Here is a 21,950-nt window from a genome sequence, read left to right as displayed (position 1 = left end):
CTACTTTATAATAGGCACTATAGCAGGAGCTATAGACACAAAGATGAACAAGGTCTGGTTTCTATCCTCAAAGTGCTCACACTCCAGTAAGGGGGAAATAAAATACAATGTGATAAGAACTATTTTAAATTATTCTTGGCAAGGTGGAGGAAAACTTGAGAGCAAAGCTGGGCCATTAGAGTGAGGTGGAGTTTTGCCAGGCAAAAAAGCAATGGAAGGGAAGGGTATTATGTTTAGAAGAGACATGAGAGTATATGAAAGGTATCAGTTCTAGCTTAATGCAGACTAAAATAAACTGAGACAAATATCTAGAAATGATAGATGAAGTATTTTCTAAGCTGTTTTTTAAAAATGCATAGCAGAGCTTCCAAGAAAGACTAAAGAAAAAGGAACTGAAAACTAGAGCAGACAGGAAAATAGCCGATGCAATTACTGAGGGGATAAGGGAAACGTACCTTAAGGACTTGTTTTAATACTGACAACTAAAGACAAGACTGGCTCCAGGCAGGAAACTGAAACCCCCAGTTAAAGCTGGGACCCTGAAAGAGCAACAGCCTTAGTGAAAGAGGGGAAACCATAAAAAAACCCCACCCAGGTTGTGAAAGGAAGAAGCAAGGAAGTCTGAATGCCTAGGTTTGTGAGATCAGGAGATTGTTGAAAATTCTGAATTCTGGGCCTGCAACTTATGTCAATTTTAGAAACTTTCTCATGTGAATAATGAGGGATCTTCCTGTATGGTCTGGAAAACCACCACCCCCACCAAATCCCCAGCCAAGAAGGTGCTAAAAAGTGGTCTCGGATCCACTGTCCACAGGTTTGCTCTGGAGAGACATGTGATGCAGGCAACATGGAACTCTACAGCCACCCTCACCCTATAAAAACTCTAAAAGATGATTTCAGTCAAACCTGCAACCCATGTAACTAATAAAATACTATTATCCAGAATATATAAGGTACTGCCTATAAATTGTTTTTTCAAAGAAGACAACTCAATAGAAAGAGAAGTGGGGCTGGGCACAGTGGCTCATGCCTGTAATCCCAGCACTTTAGGAGGCTGAGGTGGGTGGATCACCTCAGGTCAGGAGTTCGAGACCAGCCTGACCAACATGGTAAAATCCTGTCTCTACTAAAAATACAAAAATTAGCCTGGCACGGTGGCATGTGCCTGTAGTCCCAGCTACTCGGGAGGCTGAGAGAGAACTGCTTGAACCCGGAAGGTGGAGGTTGCAGTGAGCCGAGATCGCACCACTGCACCCCAGCATGGGCGACAGAGCAAGACTCCATCTCGAAAAAAAAAGTGGGGGTGAGGGGAGGATATAAATAGGAAAATCCCAGAGGGTAAACATACTAATGGCCAATAAATCAATAAAAAAGTCCTCAACCGTACCAGATATCAATGATATGTAAATTAAAATTAATAGAACCACTCAACACCAACAGAATAGGGAAATGCTGGTGAGAGTGAAATTTACATAACCACTTCGGAAAAGCAACTTAACAACTGGTAAAGCTAAATACCAGTAATATTTCCTCCTTTGGAGAAACTAACACATAGGCCCAAGTAAACATACAAAATACTCACTGCATTGCTATTGATTTGTAAGAGGGGAAAAGTGGGAACAACCCAATAACTCCTCACTAGGGTAATGGAACAAATTGATATGCTCATTCAGTGGCATATTATACAGCAATTACAATGAATGAACTATTTTCCTGTCAATATGGATGAATTAGTCTGTTCTCCAGAGAAACAGAACCGATAAGATATATAGATGAGAGAGAGAGCTTTATTATATGGAATTGGCTTCTATGGTTCTGGAGGCTGAGAAGTCCCAAGATATGCCGGTGATAAGCTGAGGACCCAGGAGAGCCAATGGTATAGTTCCAGGCCAATTCCAAAGGCCTGAAAACCAAGAGAGCTGACGGTATGAGTTCCAGTCTGAGTCCACGTCACAAGGCAGAAGACTGATTTTCCACCTCAAAGACAGAGATTCTCTCTTAATCAGCCTTCCTGTTCTGTACAGGCCTTCAATGGATTGAATGAGGCCCAGAAATATCCTGATAGATACACCCAGAGTAAGACCAAATATGTGGGTACCCTATGACCCAGTCAGGTTGACATATAAAATTAACCATCATAGCCAGGTGTGGTGGCTCATGCCTGTAATCCCAGCATTTTAAGAGGCCAAGGTGGGAGGATTGCTTGAGGCAAAGAGTTTGAGACCAGCCTGGGCAACAGTGAGACTCCATCTCTACAAAAATAATAAAAGTAGCCAGGTGTGGTGGTATGTGCCTGTAGCCCAGCTACCAAGGAGGGTGAAGCGGCAGGATCACTTGAGCCCAGGAGGTTGAGGCTGCAGTGAGCTATGATCATGCCACTGCCCTCCAGCCTGGGCAACGGAGAGGAGACCCCACCTCAAAAAAAAAAGAGCTCTTGCATATCATGGGAGGGAATGTGTTATGGACTGCATGTTTGTGTCCTCCTCAAAATTCCAATGTCAAAATCCTAACCCCCAGTGGGACAGCATTAGGTGGGCTCTTTAGGGGGTCATTAGGTTCTGAGGGTGGACCTCTCGTGATGGGATTAGTGCCCTTATAAGACAAACAAGGAGAGCTTGCTTCCTCTTTCTGCCATGTGAGGACACGGCAAGACGACCATCTGCAAACCAGGAGGTGTATCCTCATGATGCACTGGATCTGCTGGCATCTTGATCCTGGACTTCCCAGCCTCTAGAACTATGAGAAATAAATTGCTATTACCATCTATGGTAATTTGCTTTAGCCACCCAAACCAAGACACTGCACTGACCTTGACCCAGTAGCCAGTGGTTCTCATCTATACAGCCCAATACCTTTTGAGTTTTTTGGGTTTTTTTTTTTTTTTTTTTTTTTTTTGAGACAATAGTCTCATTGTGATGCCCAGGCCTGATTCACACTCCCGGGTGGGATCAAGTGATTATCCCGTCTCAGACTCTCAAGTAGCTGGGATTACAGGCATGTGCCATGGTACCCAGCCTTTGGGCTACTTTCTATATTTACAACACACCCCCTACCTTTTTTTTTTTTTTTTAATTGAGACAGGGTCTTCGCCAGGCACCATGGCTCACATCCATAATCCCAGCACTTTGGGAAGCCAAGGCGGGTGAATCACTTGAGGCCAAGAGTTCGAGTTAACCAGCCTGGCCAACATGGTGAAACCCCATCTCTACTAAAAATACAAAAATTAGCCAGGTGTGGTGGTGCACACACATAGTCCCAGCTACTCGGGAGGCTGAGGCAGGAGAACCGCTTGAACCCGGGAGGCAGAAGGTTGCAGTGAGCCGAGATTGCACCACTGCACTGCAGCCTACGTAACAGAGGAAGACTGTCTCAAAAAAAGAAAAAAAAGACAGGGTCTCACTCTGTTGCCAGGCTGGAGTGCGGTCGTGCAATCATGGCTCACAGTAACCTCTAACTCCTAGGCTCAGGCAATCTTCCCACCTCATCCTCCCAAAGTGTTGGGATTACAGGCGTAAGCCACTGTGCCTGGCCTTAAAACACTCTACTATCCTGTGCAGACTGATATATATTCTGTTGTATCAGAGACTCAAACACCAGGAGCCAGCTCAGCCACTAACGGCACGATTTCTGAAATGGTGAACAAACTACTGTACAGTCTTGCCTCCATTTAGTTGCATGCCTGCAGAACTGTACAAAAAATATTTTGTTTTTATGTAAAAGGGAGTTAGGTTATACGCTCAGCTAATTATTATATAAACTGTTTTCACCTACCAAATATCTAGGACATCTGATAGTTGTGCAGGACTTAGGACAATTTGTTGTACAAGACTACCCCAGGGGCCAGGTACAGTGGCTCACGCCTGTAATCCCATCACTTTGGGAGGCCAAAGCGGGAGGACCACCTGAAGTCAGGAGTTCAAGACCAGCCTGGAAAACATGGTGAAACCCTGTCTCTACTAAAAATACAAAAATTAGCCAGGCACAGTGGCATGCGCCTGTAGTCCCAGCTACTCAGGAGGCTGAAGTGGGAGGATTGCTTGAACCTGCGAGGTGGAGGTTGCAGTGAGCCGAGATCATGCCACTGCACTCCAACCTAGGCGAAAGAGCAAGACTCCATCTAAACAAACAAACAAAAACAACAACAAAAGAAAACAAACCTTGAATAGCTGTTTTGGTGTGGGATAGAGGGCCTTAAGCAAGTTTACATACTCAAAAGAAAAGGGTGAGTTAGAAAAGGTAATTAAAGGAGCAAGGTCCAGGCTTGGTAACAAGACAGATGAAGGCAGAGACTGCAGGTGCTGGTGAGTTGTGCAGGGGATCATCTATGGGCATATGCTGGACAAGGAAGCAGTGCAGGCAAAGGGGGCTGACAGACTGGGGAAAAATGGAATCAAGAGACTTGAAGTCTCCAAGGTCTAGAATGCTAGAAATGAGAATACAAGAAAGTTCGTCAAAAAGGACTAATTTGGTGCTTGGGTAGGGAAAGCAATACTCGAAAGTGGCACTGAGGATCTGGGAGATTTATGACCCTACTGTGGGAAAGCAGAGCAGGCAGGAGAGCCCAGGGTGACACAAAGATGGGAGTACAGGGGTTGAGGATATAGGAAAGTTGGTATGTATATATGGATGGATGGATTTTGGTTGGCAGGGTCTCTGCCACCCAGGCTAGACGGCAGTGGCACAATCAGAGCTCACTGCAGCCTCAGCCTCCTGGTCTCAAGGGATCCTCCGGCCGGACTACAGGTATGCACCACCATGCCTGGCTGATTTTTCAAATTTTTTTGTAGAGACAGGGTTTCAACCATGTTGCCCAGGCTGCTCTCAAACTCCTGGGCTCATGGGATCCTCCTGCTTGAGCCTCCCAAAGTGCTGGGATTATAGGTGTGAGCCACTGTGCCCAGCCGAAAGTTGGTGTTTTAAAATCATGGAAGAGGTTTATGAGCAGGGGCAAAAGTCAGCGCAGTCTGCACATGAGTGTATGGGAGAGGATAGGTGTCTAGAGGGGCTGATATTCTGGGCAATCACCAAGAATGAGGTGAATCAGCTGAGCCTCAAAGCTCAAAATGGAATGGTGGCAAGGATCTCTCACTTCCTAATGAGGTCTTGAAAGCACTTTGTTTTCTTTCAAATCCTCTTATCTCTGCAATAAAATCTCCAAGTAGGTTTCCTGTGCAGTAGCACAGTGAATCTATCCTTATGCTCTACTACACCCACTGAGCTTAAGGAGGTGAACTGCTTTACCACATGCTGCCCAACAGCCCTTCCTCTTGGGAACTATCCTCCTCTGCTGCGTGCAGTTTGATTACGGCTGTCCAACAAGGGCCTCTACCCTCCTTGATGCAGAGGTGCACATGTGGCCATGCTGGCCAGAGTAACCAGATACCTAGATCCAGTAATCAGCCCAGGAATGAGCACTACCCAGAGAAAAGCTCCTTACAGAATTCTTTCAGGGGATTTATATAAATCCTGGGACAATCTTTCCTCTGAGATCATGAGGGCAGATACTACTCCTGGAGCTGTATATCACCCACTTCATGGGTGCTAAGAGCTCAAGATATGGTAATCCAGTCTATACCCAGAAAACTGGTAGTCAAGGCTCCCCTTTTGTGGTCCATATGCTATTTGGGTAAACAAAAAACACCAAGACACAGACACGGCAAATTATTTAATGTCTGTAGGTGTACCTCACCCTCACATTGCTATTATGATTCAAAAGCCTCCATAAACTGTCAAACTGGCACAGACTGGCAGAACCAGAGAAACCATGGGCACTTTCTTCCAACAGGGTTTGAAAACCATCAATGCTCTAGTCCTGTTGACCTGGAAATGGTGGCAGGTGAAGTCTCTCCACAGCATGCCTTGGGCCTCTCTGCTCAGGAGAAAAAGCCCCCCAGTTCTACATGATTCCTGAGGTCTTCTGTTCTTCTGCGGCCTGGCGCTGGGCCCTGCGCCACTGGAAATAGTGGTAGACTCGGACACTGCAGAGGTACCCCCCGTACACAGTGAGGAGCATCATGGAGGTAGAGAAGGTCTTATAGCCAATGTCAGCTAGCTGCTTGCCAGTTGGCATCTTGTACCCTACAAAGACAGACTGAATTTAGACCTGAGGATAAGGCCTCATCTGCCCGGCCCATCTCCCTGTTTAAGGCCATTCCATAACTTCTGCATCCTGCTTGGTCTGTCTGCACTCTATACTGAATGGCCCCTATATATAGGTAAAGTCTCATAAGGATACTGGAAGATATCATTTAGGAACTCTATGATTCAAAAGGGCAAATAAAATCTGCATACAAGATACAGAAACAATCCTGGAACCAGGTGTCTCTGAATGTCATCAAAGCCAACACTTGGCCTTCCATGCCTGTGGACAGAAGTGACTGGCATGGACCGGCCTGGATTGCTGGGGTTTGTTTTGTTTTGAGACAGGTTCTCACTCTGTTGCCCAGGCTGGAGTGCAGTGGTGTGAGTATGACTCACTGCAGCTTCGACCTCCTGGGCTGAAGCCCACCCTCCCACCTCAGCCTCCCAAGTAGCTGAAGCTACAGGTGCGTACCACCACACTGCCCAGTTTTTCTATTTTTGTAGAGACAGGGTCTTGCTATGTATGTTGCCAGGGCTGCTCTTGAACTCCTGGGCTCAAGTGATCCTCCCACCTTGGCCTCCCAAAGTGCTGGGATTGTGTACAGGCATGAGCCACTGCACCAGCCAGGGCTGCTCTAACTGGTAACATTAAGCAAGCATCAGTTTTTCTAGCTAGGAGGGAACTAATGGAGGTAGCAGAAATGAAACATTTGCAGTGAATTATTCTCTCTAGGAAGATCAAATGGGAACCTTTCAGGCAATATCCAATTTGTTTCCCCATAGAAACGATCTTATTCATGGTGGTTAGGTTTCCAAGTCAACACTAAAGCTTGTTTAAGCCATAATATAACTGAAATAGTGTCAAAAGTACTTTTATATTATTTCAATTATACTTGACCTTCTACAGTATTAATTCTACGTTCTAAACCCAACACTAAGAACGTATCCCACCGGCTAAAAAGAAACTTACTGGGTCCCCAGCAAATTGTTAACTCATATTTGCATGAGATAAATTACTTCTAATTTAACTGTTCCTGGATATTCCAAGCTAGGAAACAAGAGAAAGTTTAGTAGAGAATCCCTCATCTGGAACAAAATGTTCCTCAATTTGGGACTATGAATGCGTTCCTAGGTGCTACTCTGTTGAGGGAATTGAAATTAAAAGACTGACTGAAATTAGTGAGATAGGTTTCTTAAAAGTCAGGAAGACTACCTCAATAAAATAAAAAATAAAAATACATATATATAGATATATAGATATATTTTTTGAGACGGAGTCTCACTCTGTCCCCCAGGCTGGAGTGCAGTGGTGCAATCTCGGCTCACTGCAACCTCCACCTCCCAGGTTCATGCCATTCTCCTGCCTCAGCCTCCCAAGTAGCTGGGACTACAGGCGCCCGCCACCACACCCAGCTAATTTTTTGTATTTTTAGTTAGAGATGGGGTTTCACCGTGTTAGCCAGGATGGTTTTGATCTCCTCACCTTGTGATCCACCCGCCTTGGCCTCCCAAAGTGCTGGGATTACAGCGTGAGCCACCACGCCTGGCCAAAAATACATACATATTTTTAAAGAAACAACAACCAGAGCATGATGTCCCTCAAGGACGGGGTAAGGGTATGTGCAAGCTGCACGAAGACTGACAGAAATTGCAGTGAAAGGCAAGACTGTGTTCAGAATGCCAAGGTGGGACCGGGCACGGTGGCTCACGCCTGTAATCTCAGCACTTTGGAAGGCCAAGGAGGGTGGATCACCTGAGGTCAGGAGTTCGAGACCAGCCTGGCAAACATGGTGAAACCCTGTCTCTACTAAAAATACAAAAAGTAGCTGGGAGTGGTGGCACATGCCTGTAATCCCAGCTACTCGGGAGGCTAAGGCAGGAGAACTGCTTGAACCTGGGAGGCGGAGGTTGCAGCAAGGTGAGATTGCGCCAGTGCATTCCAGCCTGGATGACGGAGTGAGACTCCATCTCAAAAAAAAAAAGCGGGGGGGACTAGGTATGGTGGCTCACGCCTGTAATCCCAGCACTTTGGGAAGTCAAGGTGGGCAGATCACGAGGTCAAGAGATTGAGACCATCCTGGCCAACATGGTGAAACCCCATCTCTACTAAAACTACAAAAATTAGCTGGGCATGGTGGCATGCACCGGTAGTCCGAGCTACTCGGGAGGCTGAGGCAGGAGAATTGCTTGAACCCAGGAGGTGGAAGTTGCAGCCACTGTACTCTAGCCTGGCGACAGAGCGAGACTCCATCTCAAAAAAAAAAAAAAAATTAAGATGCTCAACACAACATTCATGTGATGATGTCTATCAGGCAGATGGAAATACAAATTTAGATAGATACAGCTTAGAAGGGAAGCTATGTTTCAGATACATATGGAGGTAATAAGCAAAACCAAAGGAGAGGATAAGACCAGAAAGAGAGAGGCCAAGGGACCAACAGTTCAAAGAAGGCAACAATTAAGGAGAAAAGGCAGATAGGAAATTCCAAGGCCAGGTGCAGTGGCTCACTCCTGTAGTCCCAGCACTTTGGGAGGCCGAGCGAGGCAGGCGGATCACCTGAGGTTGGGAGTTTGAGACCAGCCTGACCAACACAGAAAAACCCCATCTCTACTAAAAATACAAAAATTAGCTGGGCGTGGGGTAGCACATGCCTGTAATCCCAGCTACTCAGGAGGCTGAGGCAGGAGAATCGCTTGAACCCAGGAGGCAGAGGTTGTCGCCACTGCACTCCAGCCTCGGCAACGAGTGAAACTCCACCCCTCAAAAAAAAAAAAAAAAAAAAAAATTCCAGAAACACCTGTTTTTTTTTTTCCATTTAACTACATCCCCCTTCCTGGTTGAAAACCACTGCTGTATCAAGTCACTGCCACTGATGGAGGTATACTGTATCTTTCCAGTGTGTTAGGCTAGAATAAAAATTGAGAACCATAGCTGGGTGTGGTGACATGCACCTGCAGTCCCAGCTACTAGGGAGGTTTGGGTGGGAGGCTTCCCTGAGCGGACGAGTTTGGGGCTGCAGTGAGCTGTGATCACGGCCCTGCACTTGCAGAGCAAGACTGTGTCTCTAAAAATAATAATGATAATGCTAATAAAGAAAAAAAAAAAGGCTGGGCATGAGCCACCTGTAATCTCAGTACTTTGGGAGGCAGAAGTGGGCAGATAACCTGAGGTCAGGAGTTCGAGACCAGCCTGGCCAATATGATAAAATCCCGTCTTGACTAAAAATACAAAAATTAGCCAGGCATGGTGTCACATGCCTGTAATCCCAGCTACTCAGGAGGCTGAGACAGGAGAATCATTTGAACCCAGGAGGCGGAGGTTGCAGTGAGCCGAGATCGCGCCACTGCACCCCAGCCTGGGTGACAGGGCGAGACTCCGTCTCAAAAAAATAAATAAAATAAATAAATAAATAAAATAAAGGCCGGGTACGGTGGCTCACGCCTGTAATCCCAGCACTTTGGGAGGCCGAGGCGGGCGGATCACGAGGTCAGAAGATCGAGACCATCCTGGCTAACACAGTGAAACCCCATCTCTACTAAAAATACAAAAAATTAGCCGGGCGTTGTGGCGGGCACCTGTAGTCCCAGCTACTCTGGAGGCTGAGGCAGGAGAGTGGCATGAACCCGGGAGGCGGAGCTTGTAGTGAGCCGAGATCGCGCCACGGGACTCCAGCCTGGGCGACAGAGCAAGACTCCGTCTCAAAAAAAAAAAAAAAAAATTGCGTAAACGTATGGGTAGAAGTGCGATTTTGTTATATGCATACACTGCATAGTGGTCAACTCAGGGCTTTTAAGGTAACCATCATCATTTATCTATTTTTTATTTGGCACTTAGAGAGTAGTAGTACATCGGCCGGGTACGGTGGCTCACGCCGGTAATCCCAACACTTTGGGAGGCCGAGACGGGAGGATGGCTTGAGGTCAGGAGTTGGAGACCAGGTTGGGCAACATAGCGAGACCTTTTCTCTATTTAAAAAAACAAACAAACAAACACCTTTTTTAAAAAATTACCCGGGCGTTGTGGCGCACACCTGCAGCCTGAGCGACAAAGCAAGACCCTGTCTCAAAATAAAATAAAATAAAATAAAATAAAATAAAATAAAATAAAATAAAGTACATCATGCTACGGAGGCCGCTTAAAAGAACATGGCTTCTGTCACACAGGAGCTTATGGTCTCATGGAGAGGCACTGTGAGAGTTCAGAGACAAGAGCTCAAAGACAGGGTGGCGGCTTAAGAAAACTTAGCAGAAAGGTGTTGGGGTGGGAATCGGGGTGGGAGTGGAACTGTCTTTTTAGAAGGGTGGGCTGGAGAAGAACAGCAGTGAGAGCATTCCAGGAAGTGAAAGCGGTCAAGAGGTGGAGCTGGATAGCCAATATGCACGAAGGGTGCCCCGGAGAGCCACTTATCAGGACGCAGAGGTCTATAAAGCAAGGAACAGGCATTTAGAGTTGGAGCGTGGAGGATCGAGACGCCAGGCAGGAGTCGAGGTTTGACAGGATTAGCGCTGAGCTCTAGGAAGGCGGACCTACTGCTGCTAGGAGCTTGGGCTTGGGCAGGAAGCAGTGCGGCTCGCGGTCCGCAACGCAACAGACGCGGGTGAATTCAAGGGCACCAGGCCTGAAGACTGGGGGATGGGAGGACGCGGCAAGCGGAGGCTGACCCAGGTGGGCGCGCAGGCAGCGGGACTGGCAGCCCCTGCTCGGCCCTAGCCGGCAGCGGCCCTAGCCGGCAGCGTACCTGGATGCTGCAGCTCCTTCGCGTCCAACCGAAGCCTCCTCAGGCAGGCAGGGTCTCGAGGCCACTATATACGCAACTTCCCAGCACAGCCGAACGCAGCACTCGGAACCAGACACGTGAGGGTAGCGTCCCTGGACAACCTTGAACGCCTCAGCTATTAGTGCAGAAAGCGACTTCCTCCCTCCCACCTGCCGGGTTAGCCTCTAGGATTCGGCTTGCCACTCTAGAAAGGGAACTGCGCATCAGACGCGGCACAACTCCGCCCACTAAGGCGGGAGTCCGCGCAGGCCGTCACTCTGGCTGGAGGCCTGCTTTGAACTTCCGGCTTCCGGGCCCGTTATCCTTACTACGCATCCTCAGACGCGCCGTGCTCTCGGAGAGGCACGCTGAATTCTGGGGGCTGTGGTTTCGCTCTCTCGAGGGAGGGTCTTTGGCGAGCCAAGCTCTGGAACCGGAAGTTTTAGGATGCTAAATCAGAGTCAGCCTACGGCGCGGTGACGTCTCCAGTAGCTGGGTAGATTTTCGCAGCCGGCCTTCTGGAGGTGGATCGCGCGCCCCCTAGAGCCAGGCTGTGGGCCTAGTCCAGGTAGGGACCCGAGGGACACCGCGATGCCTGGACCGCCAAGGATGCGGCAGCTTGGCCCGTGACCAAGGAATGGGCACAAGGGATGAGTGTCTAACGTTTCCGTCCCGTGTGTGACCTCTATTCTTGCAGGAGGCGTGATAAAGCCCCTAAGAAGGGCCGGCAGGGCCGGGGCCAGCTTGCGGCGAGGGCGGGAGGGGGCGCTGGCGGCAGAGGGGAGAGAGAGGGATGGGGACTGAGTGGGCACCGCCGCTGACCCCTGGAGTAGCTGCGATTATGGAGGAGGGATTTCTTTTTTCATTTTTCCTACGGTAAGAGGGAAAACATACGTACAATGATACACACCAGCACACGCACTGCCACATGCACTGAAGCTACCTCTCCCAACTCTTCTTGTTTCTGGAAAAAACACACTTTATTGGGTAGACAAATAGGCCTGATGGGAAGGCCTGAGTCACAGTGCACTGGGGAGTGAACAAAAGTAGGCAAAGTGCTTGAAGCTTCCCCTTTGCCCCCACCTTAACCTCCTGGGGAGGCAGCTCTGGACACTCAGTGCCCAGACCTGGGCTCAGCGAGGCCTGGGGTGACTGTGCCCCTCACTCCTGCTGCCTGATCTGGGCAGCTCCACCCTTCACTGGTAAGACAGAATTCTCAAGGGCTAGGCGCAGAGAGGAGCCCGCCTCCCTGGTTCGTTGGAGAGAAACAGGGTTTTAGCATAATGCTGGCCAGAGCCAGTGTGCCAGGTGCTGCCACACAGGAAGCTGACAGCCCTGCTGGACGGGCGGGAGCCTCTCGGGCCCTCCGGACTATTTATAGCTGGAGGCCTAGGCTGCTGACCTGTGACATTCCCCTCCTGCCACCCCATCCTGGAGCAAGGCCAGTGCAGAGCACACTCCTCCTCCTCCCCTCCTGTTCTTTCCTCACCCCAGGAAGTAGGGTGGTTTTGATTTTCTTCCTCCTCCTTGAGTTTCCCAGCTCCCGAGTTGCTGGTGTGGTCAGTACCTCACGAGAAGGCCCTCATTCAGCAAAGAGAGCTGCCCTTGGAATATCGGTGCCCACCAACATAGGAATCTGCTCACCCTTCCCTACCGTTCATCAGCCTTTGGGCCACCCTCTGGCCTGCTGGCTTCCAGATGCCAGGCATGGTTAGCTGGTTACCCTGGCCGGTCTGGAGCAGCCGAGGAAGAGGTGCAGAGTTTGGGAGGGAGAAAGGGGTGGAGTCAGGGATGTCATCTGGGGAGATAGCACAGGAGGGGCCCAGCTGACACCTCCCCCAGCTAGAGCTACTGAGAAGGAAGGCTGGGTGAATACAAAGGTCACAGGGAGCTGAGTGATCTGAGCCTGCTGTGAAAGGTGTAGCTCTGTCAGCAGATTAAGTTCCTGCTCCCCAAAGAGGGTGCTGGTGGGGAGGGTGAGGGAAGGCTTGAAAAGGTCACACAGAGTGGGGAGGAGCTGGCAAAGAACTAGGAACCGGGAAGTCCCTGGGGAGAATGTCAAGCCAGCGAGCTACAGATGCCAGCATGGCAGCAATTCGGGTGCCAGGGCAGCCTGTGGGAGGGGGAAGGGGGAGAACCAGAGGTTTCTGAGGACACAGATGTTGCTAGGAGAAGCTAAAAGGGGTTTGTTTGAGATCATTGTATTTTGTTAACAAACACTGAGATCCATCGAAGCTGTGTGGGTCCTGGCAGAGGTCAGCAAAGGGGTCCTTGGGGCCTGCATCAGCTCAGAAGCCCAGACCCCTCCCTGACAATCCTTGCCTCATCCCTCCTGTGGCTAAGATACTTCTTCAGCCCTTTAACAGGATTCCTGGTGTATGTGAGACAGCCACTGGCAGCCCCTGCCCTACTGGCCTCTCCCCCAACCCTTCCCCACATACATCACCCCCGCCACCAAGCAGGCAGCACTGGGGCTTGATTCCACCCCTCCCAGAGGACACGGAGAAAGCCCCACATCTGGAGAGGGACAGGGCAACTGCATTTCTGGCAAATGTGGTGGCAAGAGGCTGCCAGTGGCTTGACAGTTCAGGATCTCCAGGTGCATAGCTGGCCCCCATAGCCTCCTGTCCTCCAGCGAAAAGATGAAAACACTCTGCTCCCTGGGAGTCCTGGAGATCCTGGTGACTAGGTACCCCAGGCTTCTGCTGGTCTCCACTGGGGTAAAGAAGCGGCCTGGCCTGGGCCCTGGCCCCACTCACATATGTTCTGGATGATTCTGCAGGCAGCGGATGAATTCACCCACTGGCTGGCCCTCGTAGCACACCTTGTACACAGCCATGAACAAGGGAAACCTAGATTGGAGAGGGAAAGGCTCAGCTTAGCCTCCCACTCCTGGTCCACTCTACCCCCACCCCCACTCACTTCCTAACCCTCGTGTCCCCTGCCCTCCCACCTTGGAGCTCAGGAAGGATGGCTGTGAATTTCTACCTGCTGAGAATGTGAACTCCCTAGCCCTGGGTTTAAGGTCAGATTGCTAATTGCCCTGCTCCTTACCATGTTGAACTGGCCTGCATGATTCTCTGGCTTGGATTTTCTGTGCCAACTGGGCAACCCACTTTTTTTTTTTTTTTTTTTTTTTGAGACAGAGTCTCGCTCTATCGCCCAGGCTGGAGTGCAGTGGTGCAATCTCGGCTCACTGCAACCTCCGCCTCCCAGGTTCAAGCGATTCTCCTGCCTCAGCCTCCTGAGTAGCTGGGATTACAGGCATGCACCACCATGCCTGACTAATTTTTGTATTTTTAGTAGAGATGGGGTTTCACCATGTTGGTCAGGCTGAGCTCGAACTCCTGACCTAGTGATCCACCCGCCCTGGCCTCCCAAAGTGGTGGGATTACAGGCGTAAGACACCATGCCCAGCCTTGAGCAACCCACTTAACCTCTGAGCCTCAGTGTCACCAACTGTAAAATGGGGCCAATATAACAAAGGAGTGAAGATATGATTGTGTATGTGAAGATGTAATTAGGTATGATGTGAAAGTGCTTAATAAATACTCATTTCCTTCTTCCAGTCCTTTTGCCCAGCTGCTCCCTTTTCCAGGCTTTACCCTGACCAGTCATGAGTGGATCTTCTGAACCTGTTTCATACTCTCTTCTTCTAGAAGTCTTTCTCAGACCAGCACAGCTCTGCTCTGATCAGCCCAATCACCCCCGCTGTCTTTCTGAAAAGGAGCACCTTGAAGCAGAGCCCATCCTTCTCCTTACACCTCAGCACCCAGAACAGGATTCAGGGAACAGATGGGTTGGCCTTGGGGGAGAGACTCAAACTAGGGGTGATGGACAGAAGTGGGATGAGCTTATTCCTGCTGCCCCAGAGCTCCAACCCCAGAGCAGAGGACAAGGAAGGAGGGGCACAAAGGGATCCAGGTAATGTAGTGTGAAGAGCACTAGACTGGAAGGAGTTCAAAGACCATGAACTAGTTGGGGGACAATGGGCATGCCAGACTCTGCAAGCTCTGGACTCTGTCTGAAATGTAAGGTAATATTCCCCTTTCTGTCCGCTTCACAGATTTGTGGCAGGTTTAGGAAGATGAACAGGGCAAGCACTTCTGGCCGTGGCTCCCTTAATCAGTGGGGCTGTGGCCAATACTTACTTGTCCACCAGGCCCTTGTGCTGGAGGATGCTGTGTAGCTCCCGGGCTGTCTCGGGCCCCTGCAGTTTCTGCCCATTCAGCAACTCTTTCTCCAGCTGCTCAATGGACTGTGCAGAAAACAGGATGAGTGGATGGAAATGGGAGAGAAGGGTTGTCAGTAGGCGGTGGAGAGACTGGAGCTCAGATGGGAGTGGGGTCTTGGGAGGAAAAGAGGGATGGGGATGTGCATAACAGTCTTAATGTTTGTGCTCCAGAGATGCCTCCCGCCAAGCACCTCTACCTGGATGCCTACAGAGCCCCCCCTCTGTTCTCCCTTCTCCCGGGGCCCACCTTTCCTGTACGCGCAAAGGCCTCAGCCACTTTCCGGTTCCGCCCTCCATAGCAGGTAGTGATCAGGTCAGCAACACCACAGCTCTCCAAGAAGGTGGCAGAGGACACAGGGCCACTGCAGAAGAGCTTGGCGAAGGCTATCATCTCCATGAGTCCCAGCCGGATCACTGCCGCCTTGGTGTTGTCGCCAAAGCCCAGGCCATCACAGAAGCCAGCCCCCACGGCCACTACATTCTTGAAGGAGTGGAGGTCATAGGTGAGAAAAGACCCCCTCCTATAGGCCCCATGTGGAGCCCCCTCATACGCCTTTCATCAGCCGTGACACCCACTGCAGAAGAGAGGTATAGTGTGTGGCCTTTTAGAAGCCTACTTCCGCCTCTTGGTTTCCCCCCTTGCTGCACCCCCTTTCTTAAGCCCTAACCCATACTCCCTCCTCGAGGACATTTTCTGAAAACCACTCCTCTCTAGTTGACCTTCCCATCTATGACCGTTCCATCGTACAGCCCTCAAGTCAACAGCTATCCAGGATCCATAGTTCTGGCCATTAGTCTGTCTGGGTGTCGTGGATGTCTTGTCTCCCATTAGCCTGGGCATCTCCTTGTCCCCCTAGACCACCTCCTGGAGCCAGAGGGTAGGGAGTCCCACACAGGGCTAAAGTGGGAAAGAAGCAAGGGGGTCCACGGTCTGATGATGAATAATCAGCTGGCCTGAATGGCCCTGGCCTTGCTTCTGCAGCTCCTCCTATATGCATGGGACGTGGTAGGAAAGGGGAACCACTGCTCAATAGTGAGAGCCTGGAGTACCTGCAGCCTTGCAGAGCTCAGCCAGACCTCCTTTGGGGCCTTCTCCTCACCCCATAGCTGCCTCTGTGCCCCTCTCACCTTTAAGGCTCCACAGATCTCTACTGTGTCCACCTCTTGCACCACCGTGATGCGGAAGTTGGGTGTCTGCATCAGCTCTTTCAGAAGTTGTCCCTGGGCCGGGTCCTTGCAGCCTAAAGTGAGGAGGGGGCAAGGCTTTGAGGGAAGGACTCTTTTTAAAAAATATTTATTTTATAGAGATGGGAATCTCTCTCTGTTGCCCAGGCTGGACTCAAACTCCTAGGCTTAAGTGATCCTCCCGCCTCCGCCTCTTAAGTAGCTGGGACCACAGGTGTGCCACTGCACCAACTCTGAGGGAGGGCTCATCACTGTGCTTCCCTAAGCAGGCCCTGCAGCCCCTTCCCTGGGGGTGTCCCAGCCTCCTTCACCTCTGATGCTTGTATTTTCCTTTCTGTGCCTTATGGGAAGGAGATGGCTAAGTGGGGTTGGGGCAGTTTGGGGAGGGGATGCAACTAGATGCACTGTGTATGCGGGTGGCAGGGGGCTCTCACCAATGGTTGTCTCACAGAACTTCTCATCAGCCACCTCGCTGGCAATGTTGGCCCCCATCAGCACACTCATGGGAATGCCGAGGTGCTCCCCAATCACTTCCGAGATGAGCTTCAGCCCATTGGGGCCCTCGTCTACCCCCTGAGCACAGGATGGAGCTCAGGCCAGGTGCCCTTTGTGCCCACCTGCGGGCTTCCGCCCAGAAATTCTGTCCCTTCCAAATCCATTGCTCATTTGTGTCCCCCCGACAGGTCCTGCCCCATTCCAACCCAGCTCAAGTTTGCTGTGAGGAGGCCAGACAGCATGTGACCAACTGTCCTGCCACATACCCTCAACCAGTCTACCTCTCCAAGGCAACGGGTCCCCTCCACATCCCTAGGCAACCCCGCCTGACTGCCCCAACAAACTGCCATTCAGTGACCAGTCACTGCTCCAAACCAGCTACTCTTCACACTTCTCAAACCAGCGTGCTTCTCATATCTCCCAGGCATTCCTTTACACCTCCCAAACTCCCCAAGAAGACCTCCAAACCAATCTCTTGTCTCCTCCCTTCAGCCTCCCTTCCAGTGACCCCCCAGCACCTCACTGCTTTCCTAAGCCTCTCCAGAGCCAACTTCCTCTCTTTTCTCCAGCAAACTCTTGGCCTGTGTCTGCCATTTTCTGTTCTCCTTGCTTCACCCACCCTGAACCCCACAACAGTGAGCCGCACCCTCCCCCATCCACATGAAGGTGTCCCTGGCACCTTAATAAGAGATATGCCAGTGGCGTTTGCCTTCAGATGGCCCTTGAGCTGGTCACAGATCTTGCCGATGAACTGATGGGGCACCACAAAGATCAGGATGTCAGCATCCGCTGCAGCCTGGACCACATCTGGGACAGCCACCTGTGGAGGTGACCAAGTGCTCACGGGCCTGGCAGACCTCCCCTAGCCCCTGTGGAACCCTATTCAGGAGATCTGGGAGCCAAAGAGTGAGGCTGGTAGGGGAGCAGGAAGGCTTGTTTGGGACTGAATCTAGAAGGACTGAACTTGGAGGAATAAGACACTCTACTCCCTCCCCCCAGCCACCACTCTGTCTCCCTCCAGCTGTCCTGGGCTCTTGAGGACTCCTGGAAACCTCATCCCAGCACTTTCCTATCCCTTGGCTGTGGGACAGTGCGGGAGGCCAAAAGCAGCCTGGGTTTGGCAAAAGAAAGAGTTCAAATAAGATTTCATCACCCAGCTCCTCAGGGACCCCAGCTGGGAAGGGGGAGCCCCAGCCTTTCTGCTCTCTTCCCTGCTTCCCCTTTCCAGGTGGGGAGAGCCACGTGGATTTGACCAAAGACCGTAAGTCCAAGGAGCAGCCTCCAAGTCGGCTAATCACTCAGTGAATGAGTAACAGGATTAGTGCCGGAGGCAGGCACAACCGGACCCCAAGTCTGGGAGCCCAGTCTTTGGCTGCCATGGAGACCAACTTGTTCTCCCATCCTTTCCCCACCCACCCGCCTGGGAGCCTGTGAGGGGAAAGCATAGGTTCTCCTCAGTCCTCAGGAAAGGGCCCAGAGCAGCCCTCCTGAGACCTTCCCAAGTCCTGCTGCACCTGAAGCGGCCCTCTCAGCAGGAGGCACCTGTTGAGTAAGGTCGGCTCCGACTCCTGGCCCTCCCTTCCTCTCCCCGTTCCTTGCAGGGTGTTGGGGCTCACCACATTTGGGGGCAACTTGTGCCCTGGCAGGTATTTGACATTCTCATGCTGCGTGTTGATGATCTCAGTCAGCTTTTTGCCTCCAATGTCTTCCTCAAATACCCACATGGTCACCCGTGGGTCAAACTGTGCCAGCTGGGCTGCATTGCCACCCACGATCTTGGCGATGGCTGAGCCCCTGGTGGGAGGGGGAGCACAGGAAAGTACAGGAGGAGGGAACAGTGGCAGGAGTTGGGGCAGCGCCCCACCTCAGGATCTCACAGCAGCCCCCCAGGCTGTTCACTCCTACCTTCCTTATCACCTCCACTCCCATGACAAATAGTCCCCAGTAACCTGGCAGTAGAAAGGAGACTCAGTCTCCTCACCCTTTGCTACTAGAGAAGGGAGCCCCCCTTCTCATCTTCCCACCCCCAAACTCAAGCGGCTCTTCACATAGAGAACTCTGGAGACGCCTTCCTATGGTGAACAGGTGCAGCTGCCCAGGTGGGTGGGGGCCAGGAGAGGGCCGGGCACCATCTGTCCTGTGCTGCTATGATAGAAGATAGCAGCAGGGGCTGAACAGGAACCTGAGGGCCTTTCCCACCCATTCTGCCTCCTACCCACCTCTGTCTTGGGGGGCCTACCCTTCCCCCATATCACTTGACAGAGCTGCTTACCAGTTCCCGGAGCCTACAATGCAGACTTTCTTGCTAGCCATGGTGCCGCGTCTCTGCCTGAGCCGGCTCAGTGCCACACTCCCTAGCTCCTCTGCCGGCTAGGAGCATTTAACTCCACCACACGTGGGTGCAGCCAAGCCCCGCCCTCCAGGGGTGGGTGGGGAGACTGGCGCCCAGGGAGATAGAGAGTCTGGCAGAGTCAGGGAAAGGAGAGACAGGGGTACGACAGGTGGGGAACAGGAATGGGGCAGAGACTAGGCCCGGCTTTTCTTCCTGGGCTCGTCGGCTGACAGTGCTGGCGAGCTTCTTCCCTTGGCCCCAGCCCAGCTTCCCACCCCCTCCCCACCATGGTCTCATTTTGAGGTCTGCCAAGAAAATAGCCCAGATAAGGAGCAGGTGACTGCTCTCCCTCGCTCCTTTCTGTCCCCCAGCATGAAATAAATTGTATTTAGCTTCAGTAGCAGCTAAGGGAATGCTTTTCAGAGGTAGGCTCCTCCATGACCCCCTATCCCCCACCCTGCCACATACCCTCGCAGGACCCTGTTCCACAGTTCTGTCCTGTAGCAGGCCCACGCTAGCTCCACTGCAGGGCTGGGGTGGGGGATGTGGGCCCACTTCCCGCCTCTAAAGATGAGGCCACATGAGAGGTAAGGGCCTGCATTGAGGACAGCCCAGCTCAAAAAAGGATAAGAGACCCCAGGAGCCTCAAAAGACAAGATTGTCTTGGTCACCCACAGAGGTCATCTTGGGGACTCATCCATGGGCCTCTCACCTCAGATGATCCCTACCCAAAAATGTGTTCTAGGGAAGGTGGGAAAGGTCAAAGTTAGAGGGCTCTGAGAATTGCGGTTCACAATTTTGTTGTAGACTCTGGGCTTAAGAGGACAGGAGAAAATAGGAGGCAGACAGAGTGCACACTGTCCTTGAAAGGCTTTGAGTCTCCTTCAACTCCTTCTCCCAGGGGTTTCCAAGGTACTGCCCCAGGGGCTTCATCAGGTGAATGGCTAGTTTGCAGAGGCCAGAAAAGGGAAAGGCAGGCAGTACCTGGGGCAGCTGTGTCTGTGGGGCTTTGTGGTCTCAGATGCCGTGATTGGGGGTAAGTTTGGTGTATGTTTTTTGGGGGAAGGGCAAGAATGGAAGGAGCACACTCAGCAGTTCAGGGCTCTGCACTGCCCATGGCCATCTGTTTGTCTAAGATGAGGGACGCTCTGGTTTCCAGGCTGATCTGGAGAGTGAAGCAAGAGGCTCCTAACACTGTGCACCTTGGCCTAGAGGGTAGATACCACCGTGTGCTCATGTGCTGACCTCCTGGCTTGGCAGACAGCTAGGTGGGTGTTGCCATCCCCCTGGGTTGTTGCTGGCCAGCAACTGGTAACAAGCACTGGGCTACAGGGGAGTCTGTGTGCAACCCGTGGGTAGGAGTAAGCAGGCAGGAGGTCAAGACTGGGGAGAAATGGCTTTCTAAGTTCCAGGGACTGCCCAGCAAAAACCAACCATATTCTCCTTCCACAGCCAGTGAGTTCCCATAGGGAAACGGACATGAAATCAGTAGTTGGCTGTTTTTCTTAGCACAATGTTATACCTAATACAGAGATAGCCTCCCACAGACCACTCCTTTATTGCACTGGCACTGAGATGAAGGCTCCAGTGCCAGGCTGCCAGCTGGGAGCACTGATTATGGGTGATGGAAGAGAAAGGATGCTTCTGTCCCTGGCACAAATGATGGGAGCCCCAAAGAATGGATGTTTATGCATAAAATAACCCCCTTGTTTTTGCCTAAATGCTTCCCTCTCTCATTTTGCCCCTACAATCATTTTAGGTAGCGTGGAGACTAAGAATGTGCTCATTTACATGGGAATAAAGAGGGTGCAGAGATTCAGAATTGGCTCATCACAGGAAGTTATCTGTATCACTAGCGCTCTTTTCCCAAGAGCAAACTGTAGATTATTTGCTTGAAATTAATAATGGTTCATCAGCCATTCATTACACATGTAATTAGCCTGGGTAAAAACAGATGCCATTTCAATGTCCTTGACATCAATTTTCTCCACTCCTAGTTATCGGCCCAACCACTCCTCTCTGCTTTCCCTTCTCAAGTCTGATAAACCCCAAGTTCCGGAGTAGGAACAGTGGTTGGATTTTTTGGTGGGTTTGATTACATATATTGAACAGACAATACTAGAATGTTCCCATCCAAACAGGCAAAGGATAATTTTTAAACTACAACTTTGGAAAGTGGTTGTACTCTGATCCTATATTCCAAACCCCATTCTTGCATAATGACAAAGGAAAAAAGTCATGAGCCCCCAAGTGGGAAGCAGGCAGAACTGCAGGCGAGTTTCAAGTGACTGCTAATGGGAATCCCTCCTGAGCTGTCTTCCAAACTCTGCCAAGGAGGAGCTAGTTGTCTACAGTATGAGGATGACAACACAGAACTTCCATGGTGCTCTTAAGAACTGAACTCTTAGCCGGACACGGTGGCTCACGCCTGTAATCCCAGCACTTTGGGAGGCTGAGGTGGGCGGATCACCTGAGGTTGGGAGTTTTGAGACTAGCCTGATCAACATGGAGAAACCCCATCTCTACTAAAAATACAAAATTAGTCGGGCATGGTGGTGCATGCCTGTAATCCCAGCTACTCGGGAGGCTGAGGCAGGAAAATCACCTGAACCTGGGAGGCGGAGGTTGCAGTGAGCGAGAACGCGCCATTGCACTCCAGCCTGGGCAACAAGAACACAACTCCATCTCAAAACAAGCAAACAAAAACTGAACTCTTACTTGAACCATGAAAGTGGAACCTTAGAGTAGCAGGCACAGGCCGGGCGTGGTGGCTCACGCCTGTAATCCCAGCATTTTGGGAGACTGAGGTGGGTGGATCACGAGATCAGAAGATCGAGACCATCCTGGCTAACATGGTGAAACCCCG

General features: G+C 51.0%; 1 protein-coding gene across 2 annotated transcripts; it reads right to left on the bottom strand.

The window, feature by feature from the left end:
* Window positions 1-1,767: 1,767 nt before the first annotated feature.
* On the bottom strand, window positions 1,768-19,120 carry GPD1 (glycerol-3-phosphate dehydrogenase 1). Of its 2 annotated transcripts, XM_063711543.1 has the most exons (9): window positions 19,025-19,114; window positions 18,369-18,546; window positions 17,432-17,572; window positions 16,692-16,830; window positions 16,201-16,313; window positions 15,320-15,553; window positions 14,990-15,096; window positions 10,821-13,690; window positions 1,768-2,736 (listed from the first exon to the last, which is right to left on the bottom strand). In XM_063711543.1, exons 1-8 carry the CDS (start codon window positions 19,063-19,065, stop codon window positions 13,594-13,596), a joined length of 1,050 nt encoding a protein of 349 aa, XP_063567613.1. In that variant the 5' UTR covers window positions 19,066-19,114; the 3' UTR covers window positions 1,768-2,736; window positions 10,821-13,593.
* Between the last annotated feature and the right edge of the window lie 2,830 nt (window positions 19,121-21,950).

This window comes from Pongo abelii, chromosome 10 (assembly GCF_028885655.2).
Source record: "Pongo abelii isolate AG06213 chromosome 10, NHGRI_mPonAbe1-v2.0_pri, whole genome shotgun sequence".
Classification (NCBI taxonomy): domain Eukaryota; kingdom Metazoa; phylum Chordata; class Mammalia; order Primates; family Hominidae; genus Pongo; species Pongo abelii.
The sequence above is the reverse complement of the archived record's forward strand: the minus strand, read 5'-3'. Positions and strand labels throughout refer to the sequence as shown.

Coding starts and splice junctions, on each gene's coding strand:
- GPD1 (XM_063711543.1), bottom strand. CDS start 19,065: ATGGCTAGCAAGAAAGTCTGCATTGTAGGCTCCGGGAACTG. Junction 16,831..17,431: donor CTGGCATATCTCTTATTAAG/GTGCCAGGGACA, acceptor TCCTGTGCTCAG/GGGGTAGACGAGGGCCCCAA. Junction 15,097..15,319: donor CCTTTGCGCGTACAGGAAAG/GTGGGCCCCGGG, acceptor TTTTCTGCACAG/TCCATTGAGCAGCTGGAGAA.